The 26,678-nt window shown below is 39.5% G+C and overlaps 1 protein-coding gene across 2 annotated transcripts in view; it reads right to left on the reverse strand.

The window, feature by feature from the left end:
• The window catches only part of dcc (DCC netrin 1 receptor), a 204,102-nt gene that overhangs the window by 87,831 nt on the left and 89,593 nt on the right, over window positions 1-26,678 (reverse strand). For both annotated transcript variants that reach the window (XM_046375461.1, XM_046375460.1), the window contains exons 6-8: window positions 25,614-25,768; window positions 24,314-24,434; window positions 2,227-2,386 (exon numbers count right to left, since the gene is read on the reverse strand). In XM_046375461.1, coding sequence (XP_046231417.1) covers window positions 2,227-2,386; window positions 24,314-24,434; window positions 25,614-25,768 — 436 coding nt within the window. The remainder of the gene's footprint in view (window positions 1-2,226; window positions 2,387-24,313; window positions 24,435-25,613; window positions 25,769-26,678) is intronic.

Consider the following 26,678-nt stretch of genomic DNA (forward strand, 5'->3'; position numbering starts at 1 on the left):
TTCTGTGAAAACAAGTAGCCCAATAAGGACTGACTTACAAAATGATGATATTTATGAGTACACTAACATATTTTCAGTACAGTAATGCAGTGAATGATTTGTCTTTTCAAGATATGGTGACTGCCAAAAGCCTGAAAGCTCATCTTTTCATCCATCTAATTCTTAGTATTTTCCTTCTTTCTACATTTTTCTTCTCCTGATCTCTCTTCCTGTTTCTCTATTTTATAGTCAATATCCTTCCTGGGAGTTATTTCAATGGACAAAACTGCATCCTCACTATCCATCCCTCTCCTCCTGTAATCTTTCATTGTTTTCTGTCTTTGTCTGTCTCCTTCCCTCCCTCCCTTCTGCCCTCCTCTGTTTTCAGCAAGTTATTAGTGCTGAAAAACCCATCTCTGTATTTCTCTCCAAGTCATTAGAACTGACAAAACCTCTGCCTCAGTTTCTTCTGTAAGTCATTAGGACTGACAGAATCTCTCTGTCATATCATTTCATGATGAAACTTCAGCATCTCTTTTGTCCAGAGCACCATTCAGAGCCCTAAAACACTCCAGGCCGGTTCATCCCCGAGGTAACAAAGCTTAAAAGCCTGGATGTGAAAGCCTTCAGCTGGAGCCCCAACTGTCAGAGGTTACCATTTAACATCAGCGGGGGACTCGCCAATATGTCACCCAGAGCTTTTTCTATTAAATGTTCAGAGCTGCTGTGTGCAGCAGAGCTGTGATCAAAGGAACGAAGTGCCGTCTTTGACATACTGTTAGTCTACAAGTCTACACAATTGGTCCTTTGAAAATTTATACTCAAAGTCAAAAACATGAAGCTCCCTGTTGTGTAGTATTATCACACACTTTCAAGTCAAAAACCTTTTTGGCTCTAGGGATGTCACTCTGTCAGTTGGTTGGTCTGTCAGTCCTCCACTTTAATGCGGGCTGAAATATCTCAATAACTAGATCTCAGTAAAGGACGTTTTTCCTCGCCACTGTGCCCAAGTGCTTGCTCATGGGGGAATGTTGGCTCTCTCTGTTTTTAAATCTAATTTCAAGAGTTTGGTCTAGACCTGTTTGATTTAGAAAGTATCATGAGGTAACTTTTGTGGTGAATTGGCCCTACATAAATAAATTGAATGGAAAACTGTATTGAATAACTACTGAATGTGTTGTCATGACATTTTTTATAGACATAGGCTGTCCCAAGAGAATTCATTTAAATATTTTCTTCTAGCTCAACCAAAAGCACTCATCAGATTTCAGTGAAATCACAACAACTGGATGGCTTGGATTTTGGTACACACATTCACAACTCTTTAGGATGCATCGTAAATTTCATGTTGTCCAGTACTTTGGATTATCACCAAAATTAATGACATTGCCACCATTCTCAATTGAACTTTTTAAACTTTTCAGCTGGAGTTTTAATTGGCAAATGTTAACATGAAAAAGTGTTTCATGTGTTGGCTTGTATTGCCAAACTGAGATCAAGAATGAACTGAGATTCAAGTGAATGAAAAAAAAAAAATGTTTATCTTGGAAAAAAATAAAAATATTCAGAGCTATAGAACATGCATTCAGAAATGCTAAGAAAACAAGGAAAATTGATATAGTTTTTAACTGATCTTTTTAATTAGTTATTAGCGCCAATTTCATTGCATGATAGTTTAAATTTGAAAATAAAAATGAGAAATCCACAATGACGATGTCATCCGCTTAACATAAAACACAATCAGTAAATCTCATTCTGTGATTTGATTCATCTGAGATCATTAAGTGAAAATAATTCTCTGCTCTTTTTAACATCACTAACTTAGCGTCATTATTCTGATGTCCCATTAGATGTCAGCGCTTTGGATCCCACGTTACAGTCCTATCTAAGTATCTAAAGGCATATATACTTTCAGAGGTTCTCATGATGAGGTCATGTCCCTTCAGAGGTCGGCACCCCACGCTGATGTAAGAACACAGCAGTTTGCAGGTGGCTCTGGAGGTCAACACACATTGTCTCAGGTAGGATTATACATGGGTATAATGGTACATAACCATGTCTGTGGGTGGTGATGCTTCATTCCTCATTTTCTGATCATGCTATGTGAATAAGGTCTATATAAGTACCTTTTACAAAAATTATCCAGCAGCTCAGTGGAAAAAGCAAAGATTCAATGTACATCTAAAGAACCTTCAGTTTGGGAACCTCTGTGTTACGAAAACAGTGAAGCAAAAAGTCATGTCTTACCTCTCCACGCTGTCCTGGGAGTAATAAATTCCATAGGTCTGCACAGCTCCTCCCGTCTCCTCCGGGGGGCGCCAGCTGAGTCGGACAAATCGGCTGGACACTAGGACAGGGACCAGGTCACGGGGAGCAGAGGGGAGGGCAACGCCTGGGCTGGGGGACACTGGTGGGGGATCAGAGGAGGAGGAGTAAGTCAGGGGAGTGCCAGAAGGAGCAGGAGGAGGGCGAGGAGGAGGAGAAGGTGTGTGGGCAGATCTATACTGAGTGGGAGTGGCCTCTGTTAACAGTTCATCCAGACGAGGGGGAAGGAGGGAGGAGGGGAGGAGAGGTAGGGACGAGGGGGGGGGGGGGCGCGGAGGGGAGGTGCAGGAGGTGAACAAAGGAGGCAGAGCAAAGAAAAAACGAAAGAAGCAAATGACAGATGAGATGAGCAGATAAGGAACGGAAAAGACGTGGAAGAGACAAGAAGGAAGAAAAGGAAGAAGAAGAGTGGTAAAGAAGATCACAGGCAAGAAGAAAAAGCGGCATAGTATCTGAAGAGTTTAGTCATCACTCACAGGTATCAATAATCTGAAAGCCTGCTGCCCGGTCTCACATCACATCAAAGCTCAGCATAATGTGATCTTATTAATGACTGACAGCTCAGGCCTTGTTGGACTCACTCAGACTTTTCAAATAGATGGACTTAAAATAGGATTTTGTTCCTTTCAGAAGTTGCTACACAGGGTTTAATGGTAGAGTTAGGTAGAATTTGATCAATTCTAAAATGAGAGGCGCATAGGCAACAGATCCTGAATTTCTGCAGATGACACACTCGTTCTTGTTATTCTGAGATCATATTGTGATATGCAAATTAGGTTGAAAGTTTAGTTGACTGAGTTCTCACCAAGCACATATAGCGGCATTGTAGGAGACTTGTAAGGGAATGAAATAATGTGCAAGGCAATGGTGACATAACAGCCCCTGCCTACAGCCAATAAGAGTGGAGCTTTGAGGAGCCTAATGAGACAAGTTAAACATTTTGAAAAGTGTAGGCCCTTTCTCTAAACTGAGTAGGCCATGTTTGAACTCTTAGGAGTTTCACCTCAGAATGTTAAAGTCGAGAGTGGTTGATAGGCAATGCATGATGGGACCTTTTCTACCCCCAGATTTACACAAGTCAGCTCCTACAATGTGCTGGATAAAAGCATGCAGAGCAAAAACACTTCCAGGACTTTGAATGTTCAACAGAACTTCATCTGTAATGATGCAATTTCACCAGAACACAAGAAAACAAGTACTGACAAGGAGGCAGATTGAGACAGTGTGTATGAGGTGTGTGATCAGCAGTCTACTGAAATATATATATATACTGCTGTAGAGAACAATCCCCTCGACAGAACACAGTGATAACTGATGTACAACACACACACACACACACACACACACACATCCAGATACATACTGTTTCTCACTTTTACGCGTTGCCTCCGTGGTATTGTTGTGTGTGTTACTGCAGTCAAGCCTTCTCTATAAACCCATTACAAATTCATCATCTTATGTTTTTGATATTCAAATTATATTTGAATTTTAGTAACACTTTAGATTAGGGAAAAGATATTAACTATTAATTAGCTGCTTATCATAGCATGCATATTAGCTCTTCATAAGTCATTATAAAACCCTTCTCATTACCGTGCCTCAATAACCTCCTAATTACTGCTTACAAGTAAGGAAGCTGTTGTAGATGACTTACGATCTCTGATATGCTTTGCTCAGTATAGGCCTTATACAGTTCCACATGTTCCCCTTTTCACAGTGAGGTCTTGTTGATAACTATTTCAGTACTAAGTTCAGTTGGGTTAATAAGCTTCAAAGTACAACTGAATTAGTTATGTTCAAGACCTCACTTTAGAATGGCGAACATGTTAAGTTAGAAAGACTTAATTTTAGTTAAGTTACTTAGCACAAGCTTATGTTTTTGTACATAACAACAAAGCATGTTGACTATTCTTACAGTACTGTCAACCTAGAAAGTCCATACTTGGTAAAGAAAAACAAGATCATAATTCATGTATCCATTACTGCTTATTAACGGTGAGTAAAAATACTCACTGTCAAGAGGTTATTGAGGGAAAACTCTTACATTGACTAGAATTGTACAATATGGTCACAGTGTTTCATAATGACAAGTTAATAGCTTGTATGCTATGAACATAAGCCTTAAGGTGAAAAGCAAGGTTAGCTACTGTCACTCAACACATTTATATAAAATAATTTCAAAAGTAATAGTAGTAATAGTAGTAGTAGTTTTTTAGATTTATACTTATCCTGTCATTTATACTATTTTTTTATCTTTCATTTTCTTTCTTGGTCGGGAAAACTGCAGTGTGCAAGTGCAATGTCTGCACAAAAAAGGTTTATTCCCCTCGGGGATAAATCAAGGAATTCTGATTCTGATTTCAGGCTTGTTTTTTTTTTTTAGAAAATGTTCCTACTATGTCTTTCACTCCAGGAATTTGTTCCAACAGTGTGTGTGTGTGTGTTGTGTGCGTGTGTGTGTGTGTGTGTGTGTGTGTGTGTGTGTGGTAGAGAGATAATTATGGGAAGATCTCATCTTTTAACAAAACATACAGAGCCACAACTCCTCCTCTGCTCTCTTCTCCTCCATCATAAGCTGAGAGAAATCCAATTTATCCCGGTGGTCAAAGGGTATGACTCTCTGCAAAGTCCCTTTAAATGCTTTGTCTGTCTGTCCATGTCAGTAAATCTTCACTGAACACACGCACACACATTTCACACTTTATGGTGTGATGTAAAAAAAAAGATACACAGGGGTGCGTAGAGGGGTAGATAAACAGGAGAAGATGGGGGAAGAAAAATAAAGGAAGCAGAGATAAAGGAGGATGAAGAGGAATGAAAGAGATTGAGGCAGAAAAAGAGGAGGACAAGGAAAGAAAGAAAGAAAAAGGAAGCAGAAATAGAGTAGGAAAAATAAGAAACAGGTGGACGACGAGGGAAAGAAAAAGGAGAAAGCAAATGAAGAGAAAGAGGATCAAATGAGAAAAAAGGAATTAGGATAAAAATGATCTGATGGAAGAAAAGAGGAAAAAGAGGAGGATCAGATGTGGAGATGGAAACGGTTGAGGAAGGTGAGAAGAGAGAGAGAAAAAAAGGAGTAGATGAAAACAGAGAGGTGTTAACACTCCTCCTCTCGTCTCTGTGAGATGAGATTTGGGGAGTGAAGGGCAGATTCGTTCCTGCTCGGTGACCCGGCCGAAAAGTCGAGCCAGCGCTGAGCAGCAAAGCGTCACTCGTGCTGAAAATGGATGGGTAGGGTAAATAATAGAGTCAGACACCACAGAAGAAGAGCTAGAAAACAATCCGAATAAGTGCTGAAAATTACACTGCAGTCTGTACAGCGACAGATGATACCTGCGCGTGAGCACACACACACATATAAATACTGCCTTCGTGTGTTTTCTATCACTCTGTCCATTTTCTACAAGCTGCTCTGCATTTATATTGTTTCTGCTGCCTGAATGATCTTTAGAGCAGTTTGCTTTCTGAGCTGTTGTTTTCAGCAAAGAAATGTGATTTTTTTTTTTTGTTTTGTTTTGTTTGGGTGTGATATTTTTATTTTTATTTTTTTTTTAAATTGTCAAATCATACCTTATACCTGAAATGACAGGTAAATTTTTACTGACATTCAAAAAAATATACACAACAACAGAAACTACACAAAGACAACTGAAAATACATTTAAACATACACATTAAACCCTGTCTGTATGTCTTTATCTGTCAGACATTGGTTAGTCATTTTACAGTTATATTTATATAATATCTATGATGAATGGTGTGATTAAACATCCGGTCCACATCAACCACCAACCATCACAAACAGAGCAGGTATGTAAAAAAAAACAAAAAACAAAAAACATGCAATGTTAAAACTTCACTACTTTCTCCAAGTCAGTGTGATCCTAATAGTTTTGGAAATATGATAAACAGCTGGGTCCATTGGTATACATATTATTTATTACTATTAGTAGTGTAAATATATAATGGAGAACTTCTACTATGCCTGATATGTGGAACAGAGATCCCCTCTTCTTATCATTTTGTTATAAAAATTCTCCATATCTCTCTCTGCATCACCCTGTTTCTCTTTTTAACCTCTGCTTATGCAGAAGAAGACTGCCGAGGTAGCTCGCTGCTTTAGCTTCACTGTGCTTCACATTCACTCTGCCTCTCTCTCACTCTCTCTCTGCACTCAATTTCAGGGCTCATTTCAGCCAGCTGCCGTTAAAAACGTCTGTACTACACACACACACACAGACACACACACACCTCTGAGCCCTGCAGTTTTAAGTTGCTCTAAAATGGATATTTATTTCTAAAAATCTCCACCATTGTAGGTGACTGAGTAAAATCTCTTATATCTTGAGTGTGTGTGTGTGTGTGTGTGTGTGTGTGCCTAACTGACCTGAAGGTGGAAACTAACTTTAATGGATGAATGTTGTGTAAAAGCACATAGGCACACAGGGAAAAAGCATAAAGGTCAAATGGAACACCATTAGTTAGCATCTTCTTCTGCCACTTATATTTTGTATATTTTCACTTTCTTCCTTCAGCTTTTTACAAACATTAAATCCAAACCAACAATGAACGCATCCCTTAACAAGTACTGTATTGTGTGCGTATCAAAGCCTGATCTTAGTTGTCTTATTTGTCATAAAGCTCCATTTTTGCCCACAAAAACAGACACAAAGCGCCAAAGGTGTATTATTCCATGCACTATTTCCTCCTAACTTTATGCTAAGCTAAGCTGAACACATTTCCAGGCTTTATACTGCATTTTGAAGCTCAGTGATAATTTTGCTAGTTTGCAAACTGTCATTTTCATATTATGTCAGCACATCACCAAAAACCAACATATAAAACAGACAGCTTTAGAGTTCCTCTATTGGTTTACATCCTGATGTTTCTTCCCCCTTTTTTCCCAGTTAAAAGTTCTTGTTCTGTGGTGAGTTTTTCCTTATCTGTATCAAAGGTCTAAGGACAGAGGATGTTGTACAGATTGAAAATCCCCTTGAGGCAAATTGTGATTCTAGGTTATATAAATAAAACTGACTGGACCTGATGGAGCTAGGCTTCCACCTTTGGACTGGATGCACAGAAACAACGATGAACCTGATATCCATCCTCTCTGATTCAGAAGAAAAAGAAAGAAAACAGTCTCTCCCACAGGCTCTGTGAGGCACAGTTTTCTCATTTGTTGTGAAAGCTCTGTTTGTGTCTTTAGTTTTAAAGCTGCTCATGACATGTGTGTCTGTGTTTGCAGTAATTTACTGTGAAAGCTGAGTGTGTGTGTGTATACATTAATTTACCCTGAAAGCCGCGTGTGCGCTTCGGGTGTTGGTGCACTGATGGTTACACACTGCGAAGGCTGTGTGTGAGTGTGTGTATGTGTGTATGTAATTTTCAGTAAAAGCTCTGTGTTACAGTGCGGTAATTCTAGGTGTCTTTCTGTAGTGCTGTTGCCCCAACGTTATTACTGAGAAAGCAGGAGACGCAGGTCACACACTGAACTTTAAAACTGTCACTGGTACCAAAAAACCCCAAAACACACTGAAGCGACCTGAGAGAGCTGACCTAACAGCCTGATGAGCCTGTAATAATCAGTAATTCTCAGTAATAAGCCCAGCTATGAGAGCAGCTCACCACCACGATAGTTAACTTAAATCACACCTGTGCTGATGTTCGTCACAACATACGCTCCTAAGGTCAAAAATAACAGACTTCAGTGAAGTCAGGTTGATGGAAAGTAACAACCACAACAACGACAAAAACAGAACTGTTGCCTCACTGTTACACAACTCTTTATATCCATGTCTATCCCGACTCTTATAATATATGTGGTGCGGATTTGAAAGGAATTTAATAAAAGCTAATCGGTGTAGGTGAAATGAAATCTTCGCTTAGAGACTATCTTTACAAAGGAGTACAGGAGACTAACAGGGAGCTTCATCACATGGCGCGACGACAATCACCTGAAGCTCAGTGTTATTATAACCAGTGAGCGTGTGGTGGACTTCAGTGCTTCAAATACAGATGTTGCTGCAAAGAAGCTAGAAATTCTAAAATGTGGACGCTTCACACACATGCTCAACCCAGCAGCACAGAAGATCTGTACAGTCAGGACAGTTTCAAGGTGGACACCTGAGATTAGTATAACCAGTTCAATATCTGACCACATGTGAAATATGGTCCCAATCTGCCCTTCTGTTCCTGAGTTATGCTGTTGAATGATGGATGGAAAGCATTATGATGTCACAATGAAGTTGACCTTTGACCTTTTGGATATAAAATGTCATAATTTCATTATTTTATCCTATTACATATTTGATGAAATTTATTGTAATTTAACGTATGATTTCTTGAGTATTTTGTGAAGCCACAGTGATGTTTGAACACTGTTGGTAAATCCTCTATGTATATATACAATTTGATGTTTGGACAAACAACATGTGAACATAATTACTCTGGCTACGGCCAGTGAGGAACCATTAAAAAATCCTGACCACCAAAGATTAGATAAGTGAGACAAATTCCTCCTCTAAATGATAACTATATACAGCTAATTTGCAATTCAAATATATTTCAAGATAACCATAATGCACCCTGGGTAAGGTTTGGGTCAACATATTGAGGAAATATTCTTAATGAATGCAAATGCACAGTCAGAAAATATTTCGACTGAACAAATCTGCTGAATATTCACAATGCAGCTGAAAGGTGGTGGTCTTGATTTAATACTAAAAACAGTAAATTGAAGTACTAGACAGGTTTCGACTTATTTACCATATTTAACCTAATCAGAACAAAGTGTTTTAGGTGGGATGCAAGATGTGAGGGACACGAATGCCACATGACTGGAAGAAGTGAAGGCAGAACTTTTGTTTATTCCAAAATGTACGTGGCATCAGAACTTCCATTAACATTAGACATATCACAACACAGACACATTGTATTTAAAAAGCCCAGCATCATTATTTTTACAGGGTTAAAGATCTTTCTTACCAGATACCATTTTTCAAAAATATTCATACATTTCACGTATTTATTTTGCTGAGGCCATGACAAGGAAAATGTTTCTTTACACGGAGATGGCGAGGTGCCATCATATAATGATCCCGGATCAGGGCAGGCAGGCAGCACCTATCATGGGTCACTTTCCGGTCACATCACATACTGCTACCATCTCACTGAAAGGTCACCCGCAATGAAGGTCAGAGGTGAAATTTTATGAATTTGAATGAAATGGCAAGGGGGAAACGAGAGGGACGTGCATTACCCCAGGCAGCCCCGCGACATGATTCAACATGGTCACTCTCCCTACAGGTCAACTAAGGCCTAAGTGAGCCTGATCACAGCAACACTAATGCCAGGATCAATGCTGCTATATTTCTGGTCACTGTGTGCTGTTCATGAAGCCTCACCCAAAGTGAAGGTAAAAATGTAAAGGTTGGGCTCAAGGTCATTAGGGTTCCCTAATCAGGGGAGCACTGAGGGGGAGGGGGCTGGGGGGTGCTAATTAAAAAAAAATTCATGCGAAAGATTTTTGCTGCCTGACATCCCAGAGTGTAACCACTATATGACACCTGTTTTCCCGACCTTTATCTCACTTCCTCTCATGTTTTTTGCATCAGACTGCTTTAGATGTGAAGCCTTCAGTCTTATCTCACTCTTCACTTTAATACCTCATGTTTTGAATAATTTGTACCGTAAAATCACAGGCTGACACCACAGGATGAAAATGAAACATAAGTAGAGAGTCTTCGGTTGATTTGTTCAACTTTTGCAGAAACATTTTCCTCGTGACTCAGAGACTGCTCCATATTCTGTGTTGGATTTTGAATCATAAAACTACACTTATATATATTCTATTGTATATATTAACATACAGTGAGTACCTACTTTGGGAGCACTGTGATTTCCTGGTATGTTATAGCAACACTAATTAGGTCTTTGGGCACACAAATAAACAAACATTTGCAATGCCACCAACTGTAATGCTTCCATTTCTGTCCCTGTGGGCCACTATGAATTAGCTTGTAAAAGAGCAGGAGCTGCTGATATCCAGGAATTATCCATTGCCCTCTATAAATGAGAATGAGCTGCAGTCATCAAGGAATTATCTATTGTGTGTATGAAAGCATGAATAAATAAGCAGTCAGCTGTAGTTATCCAGAAATTATGTATAAAAGATCACAAGCTGGAGCTCAGCGGAAATTATCCACTGCCCTGTACAAAAGAGAACTAGCTACATAGTAGTTATCCTGGAATGATCCCCTTCCCTGTCTGAATGAATACAAAGTGCAGCCATCCAGGAATTATCTACTGAGCTGCAGCCGTCCAAGGATTACTCACCCTGTATTATGCACTGTCCTGTATAAATGAATATTGGCTGTGAATGGACTTCCAGAGTGACAGAAAGCTACTCATATAAATATACATACATATACATATAATGACTATTGTTCCATGACCATGACCCTATGTACATCAGCATTAAAAGTGTTTAGTGGGATTTCCGTGGAGCATTAACACCCTAAACTAAATTTGCAGATTGTATAGTGTTTCTTTAAACCCCACACATTTCATGGAGCTCTGCTTTCTTTGAACAGTAGGAGTCATTCAATAAGTGAAGAGGATGTACAGACATACAAATGTGGTGTCAGCCCTACGCGCACACACTTCCTCTTTCTTCCTCCTCCTGCTGGGTGATGATGAAGGGGCTGATGGGAAGGTGTTTCATCACAAAGGGGATCAATGTTGGAAGTGACAACACATACCCATATAAACACACACTGACACGTGCACACACACACACACACACACACACACACACACAGCAAGGTGACACATGTAGGCGTAGGTGGTGAGGTACAAACCTCCAACCTCTAGCCAATCGATAGGCAAGGACACACACACACACATACACACACGCATACACACAGGCTATATGAATGACCCTCCACTTTCTCCGATCAATAGAGGCCGACACTGCAGAAACATCAGGACTATGAGAGGAGAGAAGATAAATATTTTCCTCTTATTTTCCATCTCTTCCCCTCTTCTTTGTGTGTTTTTATGCAGATTGATTGTGAGTGATGTGGAAAACTGATTAATAGGAAAAGTTGGGAGTTGAAAAAACCAAAAATCTATTAAATCTAATTCATAGTGGGCAGGTTCCCTTAACCGTAGAGAAAAGCACACCTTTTTATCATATTTATCATAGTTTTATCACATTGTAGTGAAGTTTCTTGTTCTATTCTGCCCGAGAGCCCTGACCTCAACCCCATCCAACACCTTTGGGATGAACTGGAGACTGTGAGCCATCATCAGTGTCTGACCTCACAAATGCTCTACTGCATGAATGGGCAAAAATTCCCACAGAAACACTCCGAATGTGTCTGCATGTCGTAGGTACACTCAGGTACACTGAGGGGATGTGAGCAAGCTGCCCCATAACTCAACTTTACTGTAGTTGTAAGTTCAAATAGACACATCAACTTAACAGTGATAACAATAACAACGCAGACAAAATAAACAACAGGATGGGGGGTGTCTCTTGTCCACCAAAGTCCAAGACATGTTGCAAATTACTATGTGCCCCACATATAATGATGCTGAAACACTTTTGTTCATATAGGTATGGAGTGCTGCAATATACAATCAAACCATTCATTATCTATCACCGTTTATCTATTTGCTATTTAGAGCTGCCGATAAACCCGCACATCTTTGGAATGTGGCAGGAATCTGGAGCACACAGGGGGAACCCATGCAGACAGGAGGGGGAGAGCATGCAGGCTAACCACTGCACCTCCATGCAATCAATGTCCTGATAATTACAGTAAATACTGATATCATGTTACTGATACACAAATGGTGGAGAGAGTCTGTAACTGTAACTGCACGTTAACAATAGGTCAGGTCAACAATACCCAGCAAGTGGTATTTTGTCCTCTTTAGGAAGTGATGAAAACATTATCCAGTATATCCTTGTCTGACATTTGCTGATTTTTTTTTTCTGATTCTGATTTAGTTCAGTGACACTTTTCTTAACAACAATAACAGGAAAATAATTCAATTCTAATCACAGCTGAATGAAATCCTATTGGGTTTGAAACACAGTGTTTCATATTGGATATAATCTATTCTATTCTATATATACACTTAATCTGAATCTCAAAGGCTGCTACAACTCTGTGTCTGCCACTCTCACTCTCTCCATATCAAACAGGTGTTATTGAGCTGAATTTCATTAAATCCGTACTCTCCAGGTGCTTTGAAGACATTTCTGGGCGTCGCTAGGTCGCCGCTCACTGTGGATTGAAATGACACACAGCAGACAGATGGCTGCTGTGTCTTGATTTGTTTTGTTGTCTTGGAGGCGAGGGAGAAAGTAAGACCAACACTTGTCTGTCACTAACAACAGGAGGGAGAGGGATATGAAGAGAGGGAAAAGCAGGAAAGATATGTGAAGGGCAAGAGGTAGGAGAACTGGGAGGTGAAAAAGAGAGCAGAGGGAGGTGAGGAGAGATGGCCAGAGAGGAAAAGGAAACACAGAAGATTAAGGAAGGAAGTAGATGAAGGTGGAAAAAAATAAAGAGAAACCTGACACTATAGGGAGGTGGAAAATAAAAAGGAAGAGAACAAAATGGAAAGCAAACTTTTGCAGAGGAACATTTTGTCTAATAATATTGTCTAACAATAAATTTCATCCAGGCACTGATGGACTGACCTGTAACAACATCTTTTGCCGGATTATTTTGACCTAATATTGCAGAAGACTCACTTACTGTGTATTTTGAAAGGTAATTAACATTTATATGCATTTATATACTTTGAGCTGCTCAATAATATCTGGTAATATCAAAGAGGTCATTTGTAGTAAAGAGAATTATCACCTTATTACTTTCAGCACCAAGAAGTGTTTCCTTCAGCTTACTATTACTGCACAAATTTACTGTTAGTTCAGTCACACTACGTTTATCAGTGACACTTCCAGCCAGCTGAATTTATCAAAAACTCTTTAACCAGCCCCATGGTACATTTCCTTCTACAAAGCTAGTGACTGGCTGGTGAACAGAGTTGAGCATTTAGCAGCTAAAGAGCCAGAATTTTTTTGTCAGGGACTGGTGAAGACCAAAAACAGAGCTAAAAGCTACAATCATCATGCAGCTGATGACAAATCAGCGTAGGTACTATGTTATATTGTATGATTAATTATTTATAAACTGGTTAGAAATGATTCATATTGCAGGAGAAAACAGTTGTTGCCAAATAAATCAATAAACAACTTCATTATAGTGGATTTCAATGGGTTATAAAGTATATTTTACTTGTTTATACGCTCCTTATAAATATGGTCACACTGCCTAAGATAGAAAAACTCCCTGAATAGAAGTCATTTTTCCACTAAAGCACTGAACATGAATGCAGTATCATAGCAGACTTATCGATCAGTCTGGACATTTAACTGAATTCACACACAAAAGAAGACAAATACAAACAAATACTTAGGTTGGACACAAATCTATCAGAGTGTACAAACCAGAGAAACGACTATTTGTGGCCTTATATTAGAGATTCTATAAAAGTGAGATGAGTGATGTTATCATATACAAAATCCACTGCATAAATAGGGCGTGTGTGTGTGTGTGTGTGTGTGTTTTAGCAGTGGTCAAATGGTCAAAACAGACACACAAACACACACCGGTCTTCATTTTTTTTGCTCTCAAGCAAACACTTAATATGTATCTTTACCTGTCACACAAACACACACGTACGCACACACACACACACACACACACACATGCACACACTCATGTGGTCCAAGATAGAAGATGGGAGAGGAGGCTATGGTCACCATGGCAACAGACGGAGACTCCCACACCCCCACCCCCCTACACACACTCCACTCCTGTTGGAGAGTGGGGATATAGTAAAGTGTGTGTATGTGTGTGTGTGTGTGTGTGTGCGTGCACAGAGAGAGAGAGAGAGAGAGAGAGAGAGAGAGAGTGGAGGTGATGGAGTAAAAGCATTTCTCTGTGTGTGAGAGATAAGGTGTGTGTGTGTGTGTGTGTGTGTGTGTGTGTGTGTGTGCGTGTGTGTGATGGGTTTGCTAAGGTCAGACGCTCACTGTGGAATACAAATCTGTCATGGCTGACACACTTCCTCCTCTTTCTCTTACTCGCCCTGCCCTTCGCTTGACCCTCCCGTCTCTTACTTTCTCTTTTCTCTTCCTCTCACTCCATCCATCCATATCGTCCCTCTATCATTTCTCTTTCTGCCTGCACAGGAATTGTGTTGGTTGATTTCATTTTTATCTCTTATCCTCTTTTATTGTTCTCTCTTCCTCCTCCTCTTCCTCCCACCTCTCTCTCTCTCTCTCTCTCTCTCTCTCTCTCCGTCTCTCCATCCATCCTGATCCCGATTCCCCTTCTACCTCTTCTAGTCCAGCAGCTTGAAAATTATCTGGATGACTATCACTCTGTTTTTTTTTTTCTTTCTTTCTTTCTGCAGATGTTACCTGACTTCCATTGGAACAAAAGAAGAGAGTAGGAAAAGAATAAAGGGATGACGAGGTAAAAAGGAAATGCTACATATATCAGGAGAGGAGGAGCTCATGAAGATGCACAATTCATTTGTCTTTCATCATCCTTTCTTTTTTACAGCATACAAGGGGGTTCAGGGTCTGATACTGCTGGTCCCATTTAGACAAAACTGAGACATCTGTGCCTCCCAAACACTCCATATCTACTCTTCTATGTTCTCCTCTCAGCTGATCCAAATCTACTCTACTTTGATCTATTCTTTATATTGATAAGAGGAGAGTGTTCCACAAATATAGATCCAGGTTGATGAATTGTTCATATTTTGGCATATTGTAGCCATTACAATTATGCTGAATTAGCTATCAGAGGTTTAAGTTTGCAGTGTGCCCATGAATGTACAGTTTGATATCAAAGTTTAAGAACAAAAAAGGTCATTCTCAGGTAAGGAGTGGTAGATAATGACATTCTCAATAAGTGAAAGTCATAATGAGTCTTTAATATGTGTATCATGTCAGAAAATTCCTTGATGTAGTAATATAGACAAAATTCCAACTAAAATGGTCACTGCTGCTATTAAAAGGTGCAGCAGGCTGTAAACTATTTGGATCTGAAACATCTGGCTACTGCCGTGTGATGTGGTCCATTTCAGCTGAAAACAATCAGAAACCTCAGCTGGTTCAGAATCGACCTGCACATCTAGTCTGGGGCCTCGTTCCCCAAAAGCAACTTGAGGCTGATATGATACAAACTGTCTTAAATTAATATTGGGTTTCTCCAAAAAAGAAAAAGCTAAAGTAACTTTAGACTGAAATGATATTATTGTAGAAACCAGAACCCACCATAGCTTCATTTTAGGTTAAATGTGATCTGCTGCAGTAAGGCCTTGGTACGTGGTAGGTGCTCTACCAAATACCATTTAAGAGTGTTTATAGAAACATTCAGGAAACATGCTTAACTTCCAAGACTGATCGTTATCAAAGAGCAAGGCTCTGAACCGTTCATTCAGACAGGAGATTGAGAGAATATGTGCTGGTATTCAGTCTTTTGTTGTTGTTCTGGGCAATATGTGTTCTCAAGCAGCTAAACTGTCTTTGCTCAGGAACAAGCTTTAGTGAGATGAAGTGTGTTTACAGAGCTGGACAAGTGGAGTGGAAAACTGCCCTGTAAAAGGTGGCATTTCAGTGGAATAATTTACCATCATTTACTCGATTAAAGGTCGTTCTGAATAATACAGGGTTTATACATGCTTGAAGAATGGTGAGATTATTATGAGAAGTGTAAGAGGTATAAGAGGACTTTATAATGTATTTTTAAACTAGGTAATTATAGACTTTTGATTGCAATATTGATGCTACAGTACTAATGTATTGCCTTTATGTATGTGCCTATTAAAAGCATATATGTATATATTATATTGACTTACTTTTGATTTACAAAATCCCATGAAAATATTTAGTCACTGTATAATGTTGTTCAAGCTCTTTGTTTTTTTCCTCTCTTGTTATCATCAATATTATTTTGTGAATATATGTGTGTTTTTGTTTGTTTGTGGCGTCTCATGTGTAATGTTACAATGAGCTTAAATTCTGTGGTGAAAAGTTCGTTGTCATACAGAAAGCTTTATGCTTCTCTTTCACACTGTTTCATGTGAGGAGTGATCCAGGGTTTGAATAGAAATGAATCCTATATGACAGTGTTCTCTGACCTGTGTGGTGCGCTGTAGGGTTGTCGCTTGTCGCATTCTTACTGTAATGTTAATAACGTTTTCAAAAGGGGAAAGAGATCATGGACATAACAGAAGACATTTAGATTTCTATACCGCTTAGAGCTGGAGCCTATCCCAGCTGACTACGGGCGAGAGGCGGGGTTCACCCTGGACTGGTCGCCAGTCAATTGCAGGGCCACACAAAGACAGACAACCACACACTCTCACACTCACACCTAGGGGCAATTTAGAGTAGCCAATTAACCTAATGTGCATGTTTTTGGGATTGTACCCGGAGAAAACCCACGCAGGCACAGGGAGAACATGCAAACTCCACATAGAAGGGCCCAGACCGAGATTCGAACCTGGAGCCCTCTTGCTATGAGGCGACAGTGCTCACATTTAGATTTATCATTGCAAATTTATTTTTTAAAGTCTCCAAAAAGACACCACACTGCAGCCGTCGTTGGGACAGCTGATGGTTCGCATGCAGCGTTCCAGAGAGAGTGAGGTAGTGTAAAGAACAGGAAAAAAAAGAGAGATAAAGAAGAAAGAATAGAAGCAAGTACTGCAGAACAAAGTACACAGACTGGACTGAGTCTGACTGACACACACGGTGACCCAGTTTGGTCTCTCTCAGGACTGAGATGAAACACTGAAAGAAAACGAACACAACACATACCGTCACAACAACAACACCAATAACAACAACAAGAGGCGTTGTTACAACTGTGAGAAGCTCTACATGATGGGAAAATGTAAGAAACATCAACCTCTCATTTTGAGAGGAAAATGCCAGTTGTTTAGAGATCACTGTCTGCCAGTGACACCTGTGAGATATATGTCAAAAACAAACCGAGGACACACACGTAGTTCCACACACGCTTACTTGTGTGTCTGCACTGTCACAAGGGTGTAATTTCCAGAGAGGATGAAAGGGAACAACTCCACCAAGACATTATGGGACCTTTGGCAAACAAAACATTCTCTAATTTCCTTTATTCGACTGCTATTTCTCCCATTTTGTGGCTGATTGGATCCAATAGCATTCAATTGCTATGGCAACCTTGGGACTGTCCTCCTAAGAAAAATGACAGCATCAGTCTTTTCAGCAAATGCCCTAAAGCAGCATCTGTTTATATTCAAGGGACAAAGCCTGTAGGGATAATGATGATAATGATGAGAGGAAAAGAGGAAATGGGATGACACTGGTTAAGAGTTACAGACCGGCCAGAACCAACCGTTGGTGGTGTCTTGGTATCTAACCATGACCACATTTATTCCATAACCTTAACCACGCATTTATTATTGTATTTTTCAGTGAATTTGGGGCACATGCAGCTTTCAGTGGACTGAAATCACCTGGCGAGGTTCACTTAGCTCGCAACACACTTCTTTTTAACAGATTTAAATCAATTTATTGTCAAACTGCCTCAACAAGGTTGTCCAGCTGCTGCTGAAAATGAGAACATGGAGGCGGGTGAGCAGAGAGAAAGGCCAGGGGAGACTACCTGTGACAACTTAACCTTAAATTTCCTTTGCCCCACCAATAATGTAGCAAAGATCTAGAGTTATTTGTGTCAAAATCATTTGACTGCTTTCATGTGTAGTTAATATTCTCTTAAAAAGATGACAGAAATGGCCATCAATCAAGTGCAAGGCAAAGTTCTTCTGTTAGTTAAGATGGAAACGTTATTAACCAAAACATATCAGGTCTAAAAAGTATTACCAACTACACATGCAACAAACCAATTTCAATTTCAGTTTCATCATAACTCTGTCAAATCATCACAACACTGTTCAATCACACAACAAAATGGTAAAACAACACGACAGGTCGACGCCAGAGATGAATCAAATTAAAACAGGACAAGTGAGGACAGCATTCCAAAGAGTAAGAACACAGGAGAGCGTTTCTCTTCCAGGACTGACAGCAAAGGACAGAACTCTCTGTGAGGTCCAATGAAGACCTCATCATATTCAGTGAAAAGACAGCCGCTGACAAGCTGCTGCAAATTACACCAAAATGTTGAGACGCTCAAAGACGGAGGAAGAAAGAAAATCCAAATAAGGACAGACGGCAGGAAAGATGGACACAATTAAAAAGCAATGGAAGCAATTAGAACAAGAAAAGAAGAGACAATCAAACAACCAAAGTCCTGAACAATGAAGGAAGAATGAACGAAGGGGGACATGGATAGAAGGAGGGAATGATGGAAAAGGTGTCAGAGAGTACAGGTCAAGAACAGACAGACAGACAGACAGACAGACAGACAGACAGATAGATAGATAGATAGATAGATAGATAGATAGATAGACAGATAGATAGATAGATAGATAGATAGATAGATAGATAGATAGATAGACAGATAGATAGATAGATAGATAGATAGATGCCTTCAAACAGTGTGTGATGTGTGTCCTGACCTTCAAGCAGTAATAACACCTTATACATACATTTGCAATTCAGTGCTTTACACACACACACACACACACACCTGCACATGTGCACAGAGAGAGCGAGAGAGAGAAAGAGAGAGACATACTATGTTTGAAACTGAACTCATTAAGAATTTGTGAGAACATGCAATAATTTAAGAGCAATCACACTGAAGAGGTTTGTGTGTGAATAAATATTCAAGGTCATATCATTTCCCCACATTTTGGTCAGCCTAGGTTATTTTCTGAGAGATGAAAGAAAAAAGAGATAAAAGGAGGGGAAGGATGGGATGGAGGGGTGAAATGATAGTCAATCAGCTGTGATTCTGAGAGAAACAAGAAGGAAGATGAAAGCATAAAATGGGAACTAATGGGAGGAAGAGAGAAAGATGAACAGATGAAAGAGACAGGGTTCAGGAGAGGAACAATGGATGAGTCTAAAAACAAACATCAGATCGGTGGTCTGAGGCTTAAATCCTGATCCAGCTCTCGCACTGGATCCAGACCAGGATTTAACCGAGACCGCACTGCAGAGTGGGCAAGAGAGGACTGAGGAGACTGTAAAACAGAAAGCGAGAAATGGGGAGTAGTGTCTCTCACTCATGTACGAATACAAGAACACACACAAACCAAATACACACAGCATCAACCTCTCTAGCTCTCCAGCAACACAATTTTTGTTGAAAGTTAAATCATAAAACAACTGCATAAAAAAAAACAGTTTGGGAAATAGTTTCGTTAGCCAAAGAGAAAAACAGAGATTCCGCACAAGAAAAGCAAAATAACATGAATAGAAATGCCTGTCAGTTTCCCCACAGGGATATTTCTGTTTGGAGGATTTGGTTCCCCCTCCAGTTGGCAGTGACTGATGTATCTGGACGGTCTGTACTCTACTGTCATCATAGATGCTGTTAGAGCCTTTGCCAGGAACAGTTAGCTTAAAATTTATCATGTTGAAGAAATACATGGTAGCACTGACACAACACTACACCAGTGGTGTGATAGTGTGTGTGATAGTGTTGGGTTTTCAGCTTCCTCTGCTGCCCCCGTGTGACCAAAAATTTTATGAACGCAGCTTTAAGTTACTGTGACACAGATATCTAGCTGGTCTTTAGTGCTCATCTATGTTTGACGACACTCTTAGCTCCAGTCTGTCAAGAACCACCTCACAACTAACTGTTAGCTAACTAGGCAATAGGATGCATCATTGTTTTCCACCCAAGCCATTTAGTGCAGTGGTTAGCACTGTCGCCTCATAGCAAGAGGGTTCCAGGTTCGAATCCCGGTCTGGGCCCTTCTATGTGGAATTTGCATGTTCTACCTGTGCCTGCGTGGGTTTTCTCCGGGTACTCCGGCTTCCTCCCACAATACCAAAAACATGCACATTAGGTTAATTGGATACTCTACATTGCCCCTAGCTGTGAGTGAGTGTGTGATTGTGTGTGGGCCCTGCGATTGGCTGGCGACCAGATGGATGTTTTGTACATAACTAAATCAAATGAATGAATGAATGGATGCTCACTGTGTGAGTGGGAAGCCGCTGAGGGATTATGTGACTAGCACCAAGGAAGAAAAAAGAAAGAAAGAAATGTAAGATATGTGTGTGGTGTCAAATAACATCATCACCTGCATATGTTCTACATTAATGAAACTACTCAGCTGTGTGTGTGTGTGATCTGGTATATCTGAGTGAAAGATGTATTTGTGTAAATGATGTTGTAGAGGTTTTAAGTACATAAGTGAGAGAACAAAACCATTGTATGTTGTGTGTGTGTGTCTGTGTGTCTGTGTCTGTGTGAAGAGTCACTTCAAGGATCAAGAGGCTTGGCATCGTCAGGGGTAATAAGGTGGTATGCTGGCAATCCCACACGCACCCACACACTCACACACCTGCCGTGATTTCTCATGGGAATGTCTGATTGGCCGCTGTCAGCCTGCTGGGGTACTCAGTTCCCGTGGCGATAGTAACCAAGTGATAACACCAACCATCTGACCCTCTTAAAGTCTGTGTGCCTGTTTGTGTGTCTGCGTGTGTGGGTGTCTGAGTGTGAGCAGGGGAGGTGTGTGTGTGTGTGTGTGTGTGTGTGTGTGTGTGTGTGTGTGTGTGTGTTGCCATCTGTGCTGCTGGCTCAGGGGAGATGGAACATACTGAACAGTGATTAAAGCAGAGACAAAGAAAGAAAGAAAGAAAGAAAGGCCAGGTTGAATAAAGATGTAGCCTCATCAAGTCAAGTCAGTTTTTATTTATATAGTGCCAAGTCACATCAAAAGCTCTCTCATGATCGTGCATGTGGCCTACAGGTGACAACTCTGATAACTCTCCCATCTGACAACATAGTTCCTTCACATCTGTTCCAGTCTTATTGCTTCCCTCAGATAGCAGAAAAAGACTAGTTGTGCAGCTTTAAAAATAGTTAATCCATCAGTTAGTGATATAGTTTGTTTCTTAATAGCCTATGATCTCTTCAGTTGCTTTGTTAATAAATTGGTGAGTGAGTCAGTTAGGTAGTATAGTTGTTTTTCTTCTGTTGTTTGTTTTTTAACCAGCTTTTCAGTCAATAAGCTACTTTTTTTCAGCCAGTCAGTGAGCTAGTGATTATTATTTACGTGGGTAACAGCCTATGATTGGCTAGCTATCTAAGTTAGCAACTAGCTAGTCAGTTAGCAAGAGACTGTTGGCTAATTAGTATATCAGTTAGTCATTTAGTTGGTTATAGCTAATTGGTTTGTTGGTTGTCCAGTGTGTTTGGTAGTTGGTCAGTTATTTTTTTTAGTCAGGCAGTGTCACAGTCATCAAAAAAGCTAGTCATTTGGTAAAGAAGTATGCGTGCTGGCTCAGTAAATAACTTATGTATCAGGTATTCACTGTGCTGTGCTTAATGATTCACAGGACCACTCCAATATTATGCATTGTGAGTATAACCGCACTGTTTCCCCCATATGCACCTTTGTTTGTTTTGTTTGTTTCATGTTTGAATTCTGAGATGGGTTTAAAAGACTGACTTTACAAAGGAAAGAGAAGTGATAAAAACAAGGGGAAGAAAAATCACACTCAACTCGCCTTCACGCGCATGCTTCACCTCCGGTGCTACAACACCATCCTTTGGGAAACAATCAACTGTACTCAATTTTATCCACTCTCACTCTGTGTCTCTAGCACAAACACACACGCACACACACACACAGAATGATTGACTCAGATGTTCTGCAAACTGGTTGAGCTGTTATGTCTTCAAATCTGTGTGTTTGTGTGCATATCAGATGGTAGGAACTGCTGTCAGACCACATGCCTAACTTCATCTTAACCCAGACACAAACGACAACAGTAAACAACAATTTTGTCAAAATCAGTCAATTCCTGCTCTTCTCTCGGTTGTGACTCAGTCTGACCGAAACAGAAACTGTGCATCAGAAGAGGACACGTCCTCATGGGAAAGTCTCTGAGAAATCATTCCTCTGTCTCTGCGGTCAAGTATTAACTCCGGTGGATTCATCAGATATTTTGTGATGTCATTAAAATATGGAGGCATGTGGCTGTGCTGGGAGTGGTACACACAAGAGCAACCTGAGTATCACCTGAGTTAGATATTTATGAATGAATTCACATAAAAGACCTTTTTTTTCTTTTTCTTCCGACTTCAGTGATTATGAACGCCACAGCATGTATTTATGACTTCCTTTTAACTTTTAAGTTACATTTCTCGTCATCTGTAATCATAAAACCAAAACACAAAACAATCCTTTTCTAACACTAGCATATTTCTGTGGTAACTCATTATAATAACCTCCACAATTCATAATGTAATTCTGGCTTATGTAACTTAAAGTCCCACTGTGTAGAATTTAGGGGATCCATTGGCATAACTGGAATACAATATAAATAATTCATAACATTAATGTTTTCATTACTATATAATAACCACCATGTTTCTACAGTAGCCCAGAATGGACAATCTCAACACTAGCTCTAGAGAGGGCCTTTTGTATTTTTAGTTTATTTTTCATGGTCACTGTTGAGGTGAGTGGGTGTTGTTATCAATCAAACACGCTGGAAATTTAACTTGTGTCGTGACTTCCAAAACTTTTTCAACAATTGTCTTCGAAGGTGACGAATCATGAGTATGATATACAGATGTCTTTCATTTAGTTAGTAAATAACTAACTAAATGAAAGTTAGTAAATAACTACTTTTTCATGTAATTGAATTAAAAATCTAAAAATTAAACGCACACAATACTCATTTTGGCAAACATTTTTTAAAGTTTGCTTTTTAATTAATAGATTTGTGCAAAGAAAATGTTTATTGCTGGGCTGTGAATCATTAGAGGCAACGTGGCAATTTTTCGTCTCTTGGTGAATGCAATTTCCTTCTCAAGATCACTGGTCTCATAACGAGCTGACTGCTCATGTTCATTGCAACATATTCATTACAATCAATAGTTAATTAAATCCCTTTGATCTCTGCTATGATTAAACTGCTTAACTTGAGCCTGGTGTCTGTATTAAAACCAGCAGCATTAATATTAGAAAATCTCTTTCCTGTCAGGACAAAGTATTATCTAAACTTACACCACATAACCGGTAATTCATCACTTGCACAGAATTATGGATACATATTCACATAGCAGCAGCCACAGCGACCAGATGTTTTTATCTACAGTATATGATGGACAATCAAAGATCACCTAACACTGAAGCTGATTTCAGTCTGTCACACACTAAACTGATTGTAAATGGACTGTAATTATATAGCGCTGACCACTCAAAGCTTTTACAGTACTGTCACATTCACCCATTCACACACACGGCAGAAACAGCTATCCATCAGAAAGTTTTTTCAACATTCGCACACACACACATTTACACATTCACACAATGATGCCGCAGAATCGGGAGCAATTTTCAGTGTCTTGCTCAAGGATACTTCAACATGCAGACTGGATGAGCCAGGGACCAAACTGCCAACCTTCCCATAAGTGGACGACCCGCTGAGTCACACCTGCCCACCCAGAGTCAAACAGACTTGCCCAGACCAGTTTCTAAACTCAGTTTCATACTGTATGAAAATGGGAAGTATTGATATGCACAACTCACAATGCGAGAAAAAGCTAAAGCAATTAAATAATAAAACAGATGCCAGGAAGTTGGAAATCAAGTGATGTCACAGGAAATACAGCAAAGTCAAAGAGGAAATGAGGTCATGGCAGAGATGAAGACAACATGTGATGATAGCAGGCTGTGTTTATTCATGAGCAAAGACAGGGACAGCAAAGTGTGTGCGTGTGTGTGTGTGTGTGTGTGTGTGTGTGTGTGTGTGTCTGTGTACGTGTTCCTACCTGGTTCTCGAAGCAGCAGCTGGGCCATGGCCTGTGAGCTGCCAGCTGAGTTTTCAGCAACACATTGATAAAAGCCTTCATCTGACTTCACCAAACCCAAAATCTGCAGGTTACTGCCATCCTGGAAAACCAACACACACAACATGGCATAAAATATACATATATACAACTTCTGTTGTATATATGTAAGAAGAAATAAACAAAATAGCCTAAGAGAGTAACATAATGTATGTGTGGACATTCTCTTCATTGTGAATTATGGAATAATTATGAGTGATATCCAGATTATCAGATAATAAAAGCACAAAAAGAGTTATGTTATACCCACCACTCTGCTGCTCTCACTTTGTCTTGTAAGAACAAATGCTGTTTTTGTTTTGTATTTAATTCTAATTCCTGTTTTAAAAAAGGCTGTTAATATAATTTTACTAATGAGAGCAGAATATGAGTTTATAGTTTTTGTTACTGGTTATCTGAATGACTTTGTATTTTGGTTTTATGAACACTCTTTTACTCTCTTTTATTTTATTGTGTCTAAAAAAATACTTATCATGACCATAATCTCATCCATAATAGGAACAACACTGTATGAAATTTGAATTTAAAAATCCAAAAACACAATACACAGTGGACTTGACATTATCCGTTGGTCTGTGAACCATGGTTTTCAAGCCACAGGTTTATCAATTTTTCTTTTTTTTCTGAGCCAGAAGTGATCATATCAGGAAACTGTTTACTGAGGTTATAAATCACGTGAGAAGTAGGCCCATTTCCTCATAAGCTTACATGCAGTTACAGCTTTGAAACCAATGTAGTCGCCCCCCTTCTGGCCACACATAAGAATGCAGGTTTAAAGCACTTTATGAACTTCACTTTGCAGATCTGGAAGTTCAGTCTCTTCATTAATACAGTTTGTTTTTTAAACATATTTTCAATTACAAAGATACAGTTCACCCAAAATAGAAATGCAGTCATTATTTATCACCTCATGTTGCTGATGGAAATGTTTTTTTAGATCACAAAACATTCCATGACTGAATTTTCATTATTGGGTATGCTGGTTTTTTAAGTGGACAGTGTCTATTAACAGTTCTGCACCTCCTCTTATTGCTGAGTATTTGTAGTATACTTATTTTCAACATACTGATTTCAGGGGGATTCCTGTTGTATTGCAGGAATTATTAGTCACAGATTGTCCACAGGGGTATTTTCCACAGAAGGATAAAAGTTATTTTTTACCATTCGGATGTAAATGTAGAGAACATCTTTTTTGTGTAGTTTCTGGGTTCTTTTGACTCACCACTATCTGGAAGTAGTCACTAGGGATGACTTCCTCTCCATTCTTCATCCAGCGGACAGTCGGCAGCGGGTTTCCTGTCACAGCACACTCTAACTCGATGTCAGTGGACTCGTAGGCGTATGTGTTGGTGGGGTAGTTCAGGAACTGAGGAGGCACTGCAGAAATACAAAGAACATAACGATGCTTAAACAACGGAGAAGCTCCCGATCACCTTCCACCCCGCTGGAGCATCTGAGTGAAACACTGAATCAGTTCCAGTGTTGTTACTGTAAGTATTTTTTTTTTTGGTGTCAGTGTTCAGCACCTTCATTTAGTTTCCTTCGGGATTGTGTTTCACATTAGCAAGTTTCTGTAGCGACCTCAGTTAATTATTAACTAATTAACACATCTGCAAACTGAGACCTCAGCTTATTACTGAAGAGTTGAATGTGCCTGATCTCATTAGCCTCCATGGATCATTATACATTCATCTCCTCATTTGACAATTTCTATTTATTTGCAGGTTGTTGCTAATTTGTTGCTATCACAGTCTGCATCTGAACCTTAGCTAGCAAATTAACTATTGAAACACAGAAATGACAGATTACAGGAAAATAACCATGCAGTTTGCTTTTTGGTTCATTGTTACGAGTTTATAGGAATTTAGGTCAGAGCATGGAAGTTCAGCACAACTGTTGCTGATCTGACTAAAGTGCAACAAACACTGATTTCTCAAGAGTGAAGAATTATTTAAACTTTAGTAGGTTTCAAACAGAATTCAAGCATGTTATTATATCGTTATGTCTATCAAAATATCACTATTTCCAAAATTTCACTAAACATATATACAAATGGCTTAATGTGGAATAAGATCATTTCCACACTTTAAGACTGCCCTAATAAGTTCATATATATATTAAAAATGTATGGTATAAATGTGTTATGTAAGGTTTATCACGTGACTCTGTAGTTGCCCTCAGCTTCACAAAGCTTCAGCAGCATTTTGTTTATTATTCTGAGCTCATGGCCCATCGCTTCAGTTTCACTGCTCCCATCACTGTTATTTCTAGCTGCAACAAACAGCAA

The sequence above is a fragment of the Scatophagus argus genome, chromosome 20 (assembly GCF_020382885.2).
Source record: "Scatophagus argus isolate fScaArg1 chromosome 20, fScaArg1.pri, whole genome shotgun sequence".
NCBI lineage: Eukaryota > Metazoa > Chordata > Actinopteri > Scatophagidae > Scatophagus > Scatophagus argus.